Source organism: Hydractinia symbiolongicarpus, chromosome 3 (genome assembly GCF_029227915.1).
Source record: "Hydractinia symbiolongicarpus strain clone_291-10 chromosome 3, HSymV2.1, whole genome shotgun sequence".
NCBI lineage: Eukaryota > Metazoa > Cnidaria > Hydrozoa > Anthoathecata > Hydractiniidae > Hydractinia > Hydractinia symbiolongicarpus.
This window is the reverse complement of record NC_079877.1, coordinates 17,032,996-17,045,798: the sequence shown is the minus strand read 5'-3', so window position 1 is coordinate 17,045,798 and position 12,803 is coordinate 17,032,996. Positions and strand designations below refer to the sequence as shown.

Genomic DNA, 12,803 nt, shown 5'->3' with positions numbered 1-12,803 from the left:
CAGTTAAACACTTTCATGTGATGATAACAAATCATGTTTTTTGTTGCAATCGCACGAAGTTTATTTCCCGTAGCTTTATGATACTTGTGAAATTTTGATGAGGCGTGCCAACTGTATCTTCGAGGACTGGATTTAATTTCGGGAAGAATTGTTGTTCTTATAAACTTGTTTCTGATCATTCTGTTTTTTATTTACTCTTTTTTAGTTGTTGCTTATAACTTGCTTCGTTTTTGAGCCTCGTGTTGCTTATAAAAAAGTGTGTATGATATTACTAATAGTCAGCCCTTTAAATTAGAATTTTTTTACGTTGGCAATAAAACTGCGGACGTGAGATACATTTCAACTGATTTGCGTCTGCAATTTTTTTTAGTGAAATTTTTTAGCTGGCAATAACTTTCGTCATTCACGTTTTATTAGAGGTAGACCTCTCATAATTTTGATGCATTGATCTCCTAAGCAAGTGAAAAACGGGAATTAGCATAACTTCCGGATGGTGAACTTTGTTAGTTTAAAAGACCACTGCCAACTGGCTTTTTATGTTTCGAGATAAATTCATTAGGTTAGGGCATCATTAGGTTGTATATCGCAGAAGTCGTCGGTGACATGCTTCGAAAATGCTTGTCACCGGTTTAACATGAAGCAAAACTGTACAGGAGACTCAATTGTTAGTCTTCGCAGAACATCTCTTCGCAAAAAACCGAGTGCAGGGCTGACTAATTGCCTGCTGTGTCCTGTGGGAGAAAGAACTTCTGGACTTCTTTTTAATACGATATACAATTTTTTCGATTATTATTAATAAACATATTTGATTTCTCTTTCCCCTTTTAAAAAGATTTTTTAAACTTTATTGAACATGTTTTTTCTTTGGTATTACATTACGAGAACATTCGTCCGAAAGCTATATTAAGGTACACGACACCTAACCTCTCTCATGTTCTGGTTATATTTAACTTGCATGGGTGCGCACTCTTCTCGCAGTATTCTCTGTGACGATGAAGGTCGGACTGACTTGTGGCATGGTTCCAAATGGTCATCCGTTTTTCGTTCGAGTCTCAGTGTAATGCACCAGCCGAGCGAGTGTCAGCATGAAGGAAAGTGGCCCCGACTTTAATGTTCTCTATACCTTACGTTCTTCATAATAACACCGACCATTTTTAATTTTGGCATTCATATGCTTTTTGATTTGGGTAACGCTTTAGTTCAGCCTAGCTTACTGAAAATCGAACTTAATTATCTTGTAGTCGCATTGAGTGAAAGAAGCTCAAACAAAACCAAAATTATTGTTATTTAAAAATTTCACAACAAAATTACGTCGGCAATTTTTTTGCCGACGCAACAGCGGTATCTTCGTATGTTACGTCGGCAATTACGTCGGCAGTGCCGAATGCAGACGCTAATTTTAAGGGCTGACTATCAATGTTGTGAAAACATACATTATCCATGCATGAAAAACAAATTAAAGGTTTTTGGATTAACCAATGCCCTAAGAAAATCTGATATATACACATTTCGTATACACTGTTCGTTTTTCACTCACATGATGTTATGAGCACCTAACTCTCCTTGCTAGCAGTACCTGATACTAATACACCAGACGTTGAATTCGATGTATTTGACTTGCTCTTTTCATTCTCCTTTTCGCCCCGTATTGTTATGTTATGTTCTTCACGAAATTTAACTAATTCTTTTCCTTTTTCTGTGAGCTGAAACTTTAACTTTTCTATAACTTGTTCGATCTAAACAGAGATCAGAATTACGCCACAAAAATAAATATTGATAACATCTTATTCGGCTCTCAAACGGGAATCTAAAAATCATATTATCCGAATTGCTTGTCTTTTACAGAAGAAATCCCTCCGACCTTACGATACGATGGCCAATATGGCTCACTTCTATTCTTAATGAAAACACTTCTCTTCTTTCCTCCGAAATCTTAAAAAATTCCCAGACCTAACTCCCGTTTTTATATGAAAAAGATCAAGTGTTCTTAATAATTAACAACTCTCCATAAATTTTAGATGTAGTGGATCATATATTTTAGATAAGATATCAATCTATCTCAAAACTTTTGATTCAACAATGATTGAATCCAAATTAACTACTAAAGAATTGGTGACAGCATTTGGAAGTTTCCAAAATAATAAAAGTGCAGACATTGATGGAATTAGCTTCAATGAAATAAGTACGTTTCAACGTCATCATGTTCGCGAACAAGAATTTTTCAGTTAGAAAAATCTTGCACATTTTCGCGAGATAAACTTTCGCTAAAATGGCGAAAAATTGCAAATTCGCGCAAGTTTCTCTCGCGAAAGTTTCTCCAATTACTTTATTTTATAAATTTTCAAAACTCGACGACATACCTCTCAATTTACTTAATTTGACTTTAAATAACATAAAGATGAGAAGACTATCATCCATGATTTTTTTTAGGTGTTTTGTTAGATGAAAATCTGACATTAACATATACAAACTTTTAAAGTAAAAATTTTAAATATCGGATTGGTTTTCGAAGCCAAACCTTTTTTAAATTTATATACCTTATTTCATTAAATTAACAAGTCATGAAATTAACACAGTTTTTCAAAATTCGCGTTAATTTAATGACTGTTATTAAATGCAGTGTTAATTTAACGACTGTTAATTTCATGACTCGTTAATTAAGATATTGTTAATTTGGTGACTTTTTTATGTGTTAAAGCCTGAAAAACATAAAAAATACAAATTTCCTAATCGGACGATAGCTCAACGATATTCTGTTTTTCAGTGATCGTTTTTAAAATAGGTTTTGTATAATCTTCATACTCTGATCCAAGTGGAAAATTAACTAACAGCACTTCTTCTTTAAATTTTTAACATTGTCTTTCCAAACAACGAAAACTTTTATTTCGATTTCCAAACTGCCTTGTAATAGAGAAAACCGCTTCACTACCGTGGATAATTTTTCTTCGTGTGATATCGCATATCCTCAAATTCGCGTTAGTTAAATGCATTTTAGAAAACAACCTTGCTCAACCGCGTTAATTAAATGCCTTTCTTAAAAATAAATTCATTGAACCGCGTTAATTTCATGACCGTTAATTTAATTCGCGTTAATTTCTTGACTCGTTAATTTCATGGAATAAGGTAATATATAAAGTTATTGTAATCCAAGTATAAAACCGCGGATCAGATTTTTAAATTTAGCTGTGAAGAGCCAAATGCAGAGAAGTGTTAATTGCAAAAGAGAATTGTCAAAATACAAAAAAGTGTAAGGATAAGGAAGAAAACTGTTTAAGTCATAGATGAGAAGTCTTTTTAAATTGCAAGAGAAGTGAGCCATAGGAGCCACCGTACCTAGGGAATAAATTTTTAAGGAATAAATTTTCGCTATAACTTATTGTTGCGATTAGTTGTTAAGGAAATGCAGGACTGACGTAAGCAAATGTCATTGTATCAATAACCCCATTTTTAAAAAAATTCCAGGATTTATAAATAAGCTGACCAAGACACAACAATGCTTAAGGGGTTATGGAAATTGTTTTTAGAAGTTTGACCCCTTTTAACGTTTTCATTTTCCTTAATGCACACCCACACCCACCCCTTTTTATTATTTGTTATTACCATGGATAATTCCATTCAAGTCATTTTGTCCGAAAGAACCTGTCAGAAATTCACTAACAACCCCTGACTTCCCTAACTTTTGGCTAGAATCTTTTTGTCCTAAGCAACTCGCTGTCTTATAAAAACAAACTCAAATAAATAAATAATTTAGCTTAATGTGCTTTTTAAAGTCATAACAGCAACAATTTCAGAACAAGTTTCTAAATTTTAAAGTTAAGGGTAAATAAAAAATACCAAATAAAATCAGTGCTTTGCCAGGCTGGATTAAGGATACTGTAAAGGAAAAACTCACTTAATGAGTAGTCCCAGAAAAAAACTCAATTTATCAATACTTTTATATATTATTTTCATGAGATGTTAATTTTCCAAAAAGAAAATATAATGAAATAAACACACACCATTTTTTCACCGTACGTTTTAAAATGGCTTATTTTTTCGAACGCGTGGTCGCAGAATTCTCGTTTTTGCACCATTATATTTTGCATAAATTAAATTCAAAAAGGTTCCCGGAATTTTTTTTCGAATAACGTCGTTATGAAATTATTTGTAATTATATGTAATCATTCAAAATATGCATATTTCTTTCTTTCCGACAGAAAGAAAGAAATAATTCGCTAATCAGTAATTTATACAGTAAAATCCGGGAACTTTTGTGCATAATTTATTCAGCTTCCATTACCAAAAGTTTCAATGAGCCAATAGGAAGCTTTCGGAAAAAGAGACAACAAACGTAATGGCATGTATGCGAAAATTTACTAATGACATATTTGTTTTTAAAGATTCTCTTAGGTGTTATGAAAATGTGTGAACTGAGTATGCAATAAGATGATAGAAGTGCGAACTTTTTCTTTATGTTGAATATGCGTGTACGCGTTCAGAATTATTATTAGACAGAATTCAGGGTTATAAGAGACAGCTCTCATATGCATACTCTTTAACTTTGATTTTTTTAATGATTTTTTATACGACAACCTTTATATTTATATATCGATGGTGAAAGTAAACTATCTACAAAAATATCATTATGCATATTTTTTATACGGGAGTTCCATGTCATGCATAATGTTTACAAAAAATATGATAAACTCATTTTGCACATATTTCCTCGAAGGCGCGAAGGATATAACACCTCTAAAAAGGCTTGTTCTAGAAAAAAGAGATGTTTCAAATATTTTTATGGAATATAAAATTTGTCATTCGAAAAAGAATTTATTTTCTATATGTCATGAAATTTTTGCAAAAAACCTCAAAAAAAAAATTGTTTCCTTTACAGTAACCTTAAGTTGAATTACCAGTATTCTGCAGAGTGCGCAGTAATTCAAAGCAAAAAATTAAGACAAGAATAATCACAAGACTAAATTGGGATAATAAGTAATTTTCATGCAAAGAGTTTCATTGTAAGCATTTTGACAACAGAGTAAAATTTGCAAATTTGCACGAGAGTAAGTTGTGAGGGGTAGACGACAGGGGCCCCAAGGTTCAAAAAGCGAAAAATTTAACGTAAGTTTTCCTCCCTACATACATGTTTGACTGACAAAAATAAAAATACTGTGCAAAAATAAAAACAAAAAAGAAACAAAGAAAAGAATAGCCTAGAAGTTGTTAAAAAAGTTTGGAACTATATAGGTGCTTCCATAAACAAAATGTCATCAAGCAAAAAAATTGTAGCTATACCTGCATTTTGTTATTTTGTAAAGCTGGCAAAACTTCTTTTACAGTTCTTTCTGATAAAATTCCACCAACCATACGAAAACATTTTCTATCCACATCCACATTTTTTAATGTCTCTATCACAACACTATAGAAAAAAAAAAAATAAATACACTAGAAAGGTTTGTATGTGTAACAGGTTAAAAAGATTTTTGATTTTTTAATCAAAAATAAACAATACATGACAATTGTTAGTTAACAAAATAGACGTTTTTAAAGGACTTTGAACCTAAAAAAAGCAACCAGAAAAAACTGACAGGGTTGTCTTTCCATAATTTTACGGTGTTTTTAAAGTTTTTTACTATAATTTTTGTGACATCTCAAGGTTATACACAGACACAAGAGAAATATGTCTGCGTTTACGGAGAAAATATTTAGAGGTGAAAATTGTGGATTTAGCTATTTAAAACAGAATTAGACCAACACCAAGAATTAGACAAATCTAAAAAGAATTTTTTTTGGAAAATATATATGTAAATTTAACTTTAATTTTATGTTTTAGTTTAAGTTTTTTGTTTAAGTTTACTTACATCTTCCAAAAGTACAGGCTTTTCAGACTATGTGCAAATAAAAATTAATTATTTTAAAAAACAGTTACCTGGAAGAATTTTTTTTGGGATAAAAGAATGGAAAATCTTGTTCTGGATTATGGCTATATCAGACCTTTCATGTGTGTGATAATAATTAGAATTACCTAAAAATGTTGCCCATTATGATTGGGCAATGAAAAGAAATTGGACCTTCAAAAGTTTATATATAAAATAAAGTGCATACATACAAATAAATATGTAGCTAGCCCTAAAAGGAAAAAATAAATTATGTCAAAATACAAGTTCACTATTTATTTTGTTTTTACCCTAAAGACGAATAAAATAAGACTGATACACAATAAGAACAAGAAAACTAGTTGGTTTGAGCACACAATCCAATCTTATAAATCAACCAAAATATGGTAATAAAAATCTGTCGATGCAAGAAAAAGAACATGTACAGCAATATGAAATAAACTTCATAAGATAAACAATTATTAATACACTATAATATACAACATTTATTTCTCATTATAACTCTGTTATATTAGAAATAAATGAGCAGCAAAAACTTCTGTTCATCCAATGCATTCTTGCATTGGGCATTATGGCCTAAATTTTAGAAATTAGTATGGTGAAAAGGTACATATTGTAAAATATTCAAATACCTTATAAAACGACAGAAGTTAAATTTTAAATTTATAATTGTAAAGGTCACACCATTTCAACATCACTGTATAAGAACTACTCAAGCATTATTTTAATGGATTTATAGGTATATCCATTTGCGTATGTTAGCACAAGAAGCAAATATAACATATCACCAGATTATAGAAATCCAGTTAAAAGTTAAAAAGTCAATTTCATTGTTATAATAAAAAAATAATCTATAAATAAGGAATATACACATGGTTCTACTTTTACAAAATTTTTCCTGGTCAGATTGTCACGTGGTATAATTTTTGGTTGAGAGAAAACACACACGTTTCATGGTCAAACTCTCACAAAACAAACTTTGATTAAACAAGAACTGTAAGTATCTGAATTAAAGTAAAGCTAAACTAGCAAAAACTCACCTAAAACTACACAATATGACAGGTGTGAAGTTAGAAAATAAAGAATCTGTGAAAAATTAAGTCCCTATATATGAAAAGGTAACTTGGTGAACGGTGTGTTTTTCCTCAAATCATAGACTACCCTGAAAAATACGGACCTGTAAATGGATTAAAAGTATCATGTGACATTTCCCGCCTGGGAAAATGCCTGAGCAAGGCTGCAGGAGTATCAGGCATTGTTGCAGAGATGGTAAAAGCATCTGGATATATTGGAGTTGAGCTTATTAAAAGTCTTGCTAATCAGATTATAAAGGATGGTGCTATTCTGAGTGAGTGGCAGTCGAGTGTAATAGTGAATTGTTTCAAGGGTAAGGGTGATGCATTAGAAAGAGGTACTATAGAGGTTTCAAGTTGGTTGATCAAGTAATGAAAGTTATTGAAAGAGTGATTGACAAGTTACTTAGAGAAAGAATTGATATAGATAAGATGCAATTTGGTTTTGTTCCAGGGCGTGGCACTACAGATGCATTATTTTTACTCAGACAGCTTCAGGAAAAGTATTTAGGAAAGAGAAAGAATCTCTATTTTGCCTTTGTAGATATAGAGAAAGCTTTTGATAGAGTGCTACGTAAAGTTATTTGGCGGGCTATGAGAAAATTAGGTGTGGATGAGTGGCTAGTTACAATGGTACAGTCTATGTACAGCAATGCTAGAAGTTGTGTCAGGATTAACGATTCACTTAGTGATGAATAGTGTAAATGTTGGTGTACATTAGGGTTCTGAACTTAGTCCTTTGTTGTTTGTTCTAGTCTTAGAAGCGCTGTTCATGGGGTTCAGAACAGGTTGTCCATGGGAGTTATTGTATGAAGATGATTTGGTTCTCATAGCAGAGTCGATGGAAAAATTAGTTGAAAAGTTTGAGAAGTGGAAGAAAGGACTTGAAGAGAAAGGGCTAAGGGTGAACACAGCAAAGTCTGAAGTCATAATCAGTAGCATTGCAGCGAAGTGTGACCTTGTAGTTGGAAAGTGGCCTTGTGGAGTTTGCAGGAAAAGGGTTGGTAGTAACTCAATTTTTTGTCAGACTTGCAAGCATTGGGTATACATAAGAAGTGCAGTAGTATTGGTGGAAGGTTAAGAGCTGACATTCAGTTTGTATGCAAGCGTTGCAAAGGTGAGATTATAAAATCGTGACAAGTGTGCTATAACAGAAAAAATATGGATATATAGTCTGAAAATAACCTTTAGTAATTAATTATGTAAAAAAAAAAAATTCTGATTTTTAAAAGGGCTACCGCCACCTTAAATGAGCGAAAACCATGAAATCGATGATGATTTTATAAACAGAATTTGAAATACAGCGAGTTTACATTTGTAAAAACAAGGAACGAAATATAGCTGGGATATATTGCTGGGATTTTTAAATTTTTTGGAAAACATGTTCAACTGACAGATCGACTCACTTTTGCAATTACAAATGACACTAATCAAACATATTTTTGAAGGTGGCCTTAGGACAGTATATTCCCCTAAAACAAATTCCAAAAATTTTTAGCAAAGTTTTTTGTTTCAGTATACATAGATGAATTTCTTTGTTCACATTTTCAGCGGTAAGCTCTTTCGGCTCTTCTATCTGGCAAGAAAAAGGATGGGCACTAGGTGATGCAAAGTTATTTTCAGTCATTTCGGCACACAAAGGGATTGTTAGGCTTTAATGAATTCAAATAAATCAGGAAAGAGGGTGGCGATATATACAGGCGACTTTTCAAATAAAATTGGCGGTTGACCCCCGAAAACGTTCGCACTTTCTCGAACTCACTTGGAACATTCCCTTAATGCAATTCCTTGTAACAAACCATGCAGACGATAGTTGGGAAGAAAGCGCTTGAAGAGAAAGTAGTTAATAAAGTTTATATTCAACGGGCCTATGCGGGTTTTTTCGGGCGAATACTTGAATTCTTATTAAAACGCCAAACTCGCCTGAAAACGCCCGCACCCTCGTAATCAGGAAGGCATCCATGCTCTGTAATAGTTTAAAACCTAAAACGATGTTTATGTAAAAAGAAATAACAGGTAAAGACCTCTCTTTACCAAATCCTGCTGCAAGCAATGTAGTTAGCTATATGCAAACTAGGCCAGGCTAAAAGATAGCAGGCAGAAAAAGGTTGAAACCACCATCAAGAGGGTAAATTTTTTCCAAATTAGCTAGCAGCGTTAAAAATAAAAAAAATGTTAAAAGATCCTGCATAAGAGAAATAATTTGTATAACTTGAGGTTTATTTAGCTTCAAGCGAGGTTTTGCTTGAAGCTAAATAAACCTGAATAATAACCTCTGCTGCTGATGACGACCGTGATTCTATATACTAGAGAGCTACCTTTAGCTAGCAACTTTATAAATCCAAGCTAAATTAACTAAGAATAAGACAAATTACCTGTGCTCACTTATTTCTGCTTCTAATTCACTGATTTTATTCACCAGAATGCGTTGTTCCTGTCGCATTTGATTAAACTTAGTTATGATTTGTTCTTGTGAAAGACCAGTTTTGCCCTTCTTCGCTGTTCCTGCCGCCATGTTGATCAGGGAAGATGCTTTATCCGATGCTTTATCCAAAATGCCATTCCGTGGTTTTAAATTTAAATTATTATTTGAATTACGTCATTCAAATGTGATGTATTGTTGCGTAATACCGAAATGCATTGGGTGCTCATTTAGCAGGAGTTCGCGGAAAAAGCATGGAGGCACACACACGTGTTTTTGAGTTTTTGTATACCGTTGAAGTTTTCAACTAAAATAAAACCTTTCGAACTGTAATCATCGTTCAATAATGGAAATGAATAAAACGAATAATGAAAATCTAGATGGTAAGTTGTCAAAGTTTTTTTTTATTATTCTTGGATATTATAAAGAAAAAATAAAAGCTAGAAATAAATCAAAATCGAAAATTTTTTTCCACTGGATACTTTGTAGATTGTAAAAAGAAAAACAGAAATATATATTCGAATCCATGGAAGATGTCGATGTAGCAGTTAGAAATCTCGAGATAAAATCATTATCCCATTTCTCTGTTTATCAAAAAGATAAATCATTCGGAGTTGCTGGTGAGTTTTAAGTTATAATAAAAAAGATTGATCTTTTGACCAAGAGAAACAAAAAGCAGTAGTCTTCTTTAAAAACGAAAATCTTTGTGTGTGTTACCAACTTAATTTTTTAGATATTAATTTAAAAAATCACAAGATTCTCTTCGAAGATATCAAGAACAAGGAGTCACCCCAACAAATCCTTTGGTCCGGAACTCCTTTTGTGATTGTTGAAAAAAGTCGCTAGATTGCACGCACGGCGTAGATCATGGCATATTAAAAAAGAAGAAAATACAGGATGAAAAAATCAAAGGAAAAGTATGTTTTACCTTTGTTTTGAAATCTGAAAAGGAAAAAGAAAGGAAGAATAATGATTTGGGTCTATGGTTACGTTCTTGTATCAGATAGTTCAATTTAAAACTTATTTTTTTAGAACGCAGGAATTTCCAGAAAAGCCTGGTACTGTCTTTCCTCCGAAGTATTGCTAATTCAGAAACAGAAGAAAAATTTCATCAAGCTGTACAATCCTTTAAAGAAAGTGATGTTTGGAATCAAGAACAAAGCAAGAAGTTAGACATTGGTGTTTAAAAACCTGGCTTCCTTGCTTCAAGGTATGATAATATAGTGAACTGTGGAATATAAAACCAACTTTGAGACTTTTTACTTCCAAGTATGTAACTTTTAAATCTTTATTTAGAGATGGGTCACATGTTTTCGAGCAGACGTATTAGAAGTTTCAGTGAATACGAATAACGGTGTTGAGAGAAAGAATAGAAATTTTAAACACTCTTTCTTACAGCAATTTAAAGATAAGACCTTAGGTGGAATGATTACGGTGTTGTTGGAACAGTTCTTGCCCGATACATATAACAGGTAAATATAAATAAGGACATGAGTGATGGGTAGTGATGGGTTACCTATTAAAATTGTGATCAACATATTGTTTTTTATTTCGAAGGTATGTGGAAGAAAACATAAGACGATCAAGCTCGTATCGAAAATACAACACAAGCTTGCCCGTATGGCTTCATAACAAGCCATACAAGTTTACAAAGCATTGTATCGATAGGCTTAGTTCAGCGTCTTCAATACAAAAGGATTGGATAAAAATCGCTGATGATGTGAAAAAAACCTTTTTGGTACGAAGTTCTGTCCCTGCTAATAACTACACGGTTTGTTTGGGTGACGAAAACAACTATCCGTCATGTACTTGCTTGGATTGTCGTAAAACTCTGTTGCCCTGAAAGCACATCCTATCCGTCATTAGTGGCAATGTCGCAGGTGTATCCTGGAAATCTTTATCGTCGCTATACACTTTATCTCCTTTTTTCATTTTGGATCATGAAGTTGTTGTTAGCAAGGAGTTACTTTAGAAGATAACCAAATGAAGAACGATTTTATTGACATTAATAATGTCGAAACCGAGTCCGTTTTATTGGATTCTATTCCTGAAAAATGTTTTCCAAATAGGTCCAAGGCCTCGTGTTGCAGAGAAATTTTAAACCAAATCAAGAGCTTGTCATTCATAGTGTATGATAATGATGCACTAGACCACCTTCATGAAACCTTGACTCAGGCTTTAAATGATCTATCATTTCATGCTCCCAAGGAAGACAATTTGGTTGTGGAAAGACCAAAAGTTATAGGATCAACATATTTAAGTAAAAAATTTCAACCTCTCCCAAAACCAAAACCAAAAAAATCGGCGTTTTCGGGAAGAGTTGGTTTGACTGCTGAAAAAAAAAGTTTTCATCCATAATCAACATTGTCTCTAAAAAAGAAGAAAATCATGCGACGTCTGTGGTTGAAGAGTTCCCTGAATACGATCCATCTGTCATTTATGATGTACCAATGGAGCAGGAGCAGTTTAATGACACTGGTGCTCAACTACCACAGGACGAAGACACTCCTGAAGATGACGAAGTTATGATAACACATGTGTCTGAGTGTGACACTCGTTTGCCGAAAAGAAGGAAGTTATATTTCTTTAAAGAAGAAAGAAGCGCCATTGTTAACAAACAAATATTAACTGACGAGTCAATAAACATCGCACAGAGTCTTTTGGTGTCACAATTCCCAACCATAGGAAGATTTCAAGACACGGTTGTTGGGAAGACGCAAAGTTTTGACATCGTGAAATACGAAGAAAATTACATCCAGTTGCTTCATGCTGATTCTTTGCATTGGATATGCGTGGCAAATGTCAACAACAACAAAATTGACAACAGCTATTGCCAAATTTTTGATAGCTTGACAAGTGGAAACGTTTCCGTAGATGTTTCAAATCAAATTGCCGCTTTTTCTTACTGCCAATCAGAAGAACTTGTTATCGATGTTATGCCTGTTCAGCAACAGAAAAATGGAGTTGACTGCGGCCTGTTTTCGATTGCTTTTGCTACATCATTAGCATTCGGTGAAAACCCATGCGATAAGATATATGACAATGATTCTCTTCGTCCACACCTTCTGTCATGTCTAGATGCTGGTCAAATGACTCCCTTTCCAAGTAAGCTACGCGCAAGAAAGAGAACTCTGAGGCCGAAAAAACAAATATGGTAGAAATATATTGCGATTGCCGTATGCCATACAATACGGACGATGAAATGGTGGAATGTTCAAAGTGCATGGAGTGGTTTCACGGTAAATGTGCAAACATTGCGAATGTCCAAGCTTTGTCACGAAGGAAATGGTTTTGTAAAAAATGTAAATAAATTTCTTCCAAAAAAACACATCATCATTCAACATTTTTTTCCTGTTTTACCCAAATATCTACTTCCGTAATAAAATCTTGGTAAATCGGGGATTTGGGTAATAAGTGGGACTAAAGGAAGCC

The 12,803-nt window shown here is 33.2% G+C and overlaps 1 protein-coding gene across 1 annotated transcript; it reads right to left on the bottom strand.

Moving 5' to 3' along the window:
- Positions 1-1,445: 1,445 nt before the first annotated feature.
- On the bottom strand, positions 1,446-9,511 carry LOC130636022 (prefoldin subunit 2-like). Its single transcript, XM_057445599.1, has 3 exons — positions 9,325-9,511; positions 5,275-5,398; positions 1,446-1,736 (listed from the first exon to the last, which is right to left on the bottom strand). Exons 1-3 carry the CDS (start codon positions 9,462-9,464, stop codon positions 1,554-1,556), a joined length of 447 nt encoding a protein of 148 aa, XP_057301582.1. The 5' UTR covers positions 9,465-9,511; the 3' UTR covers positions 1,446-1,553.
- Between the last annotated feature and the right edge of the window lie 3,292 nt (positions 9,512-12,803).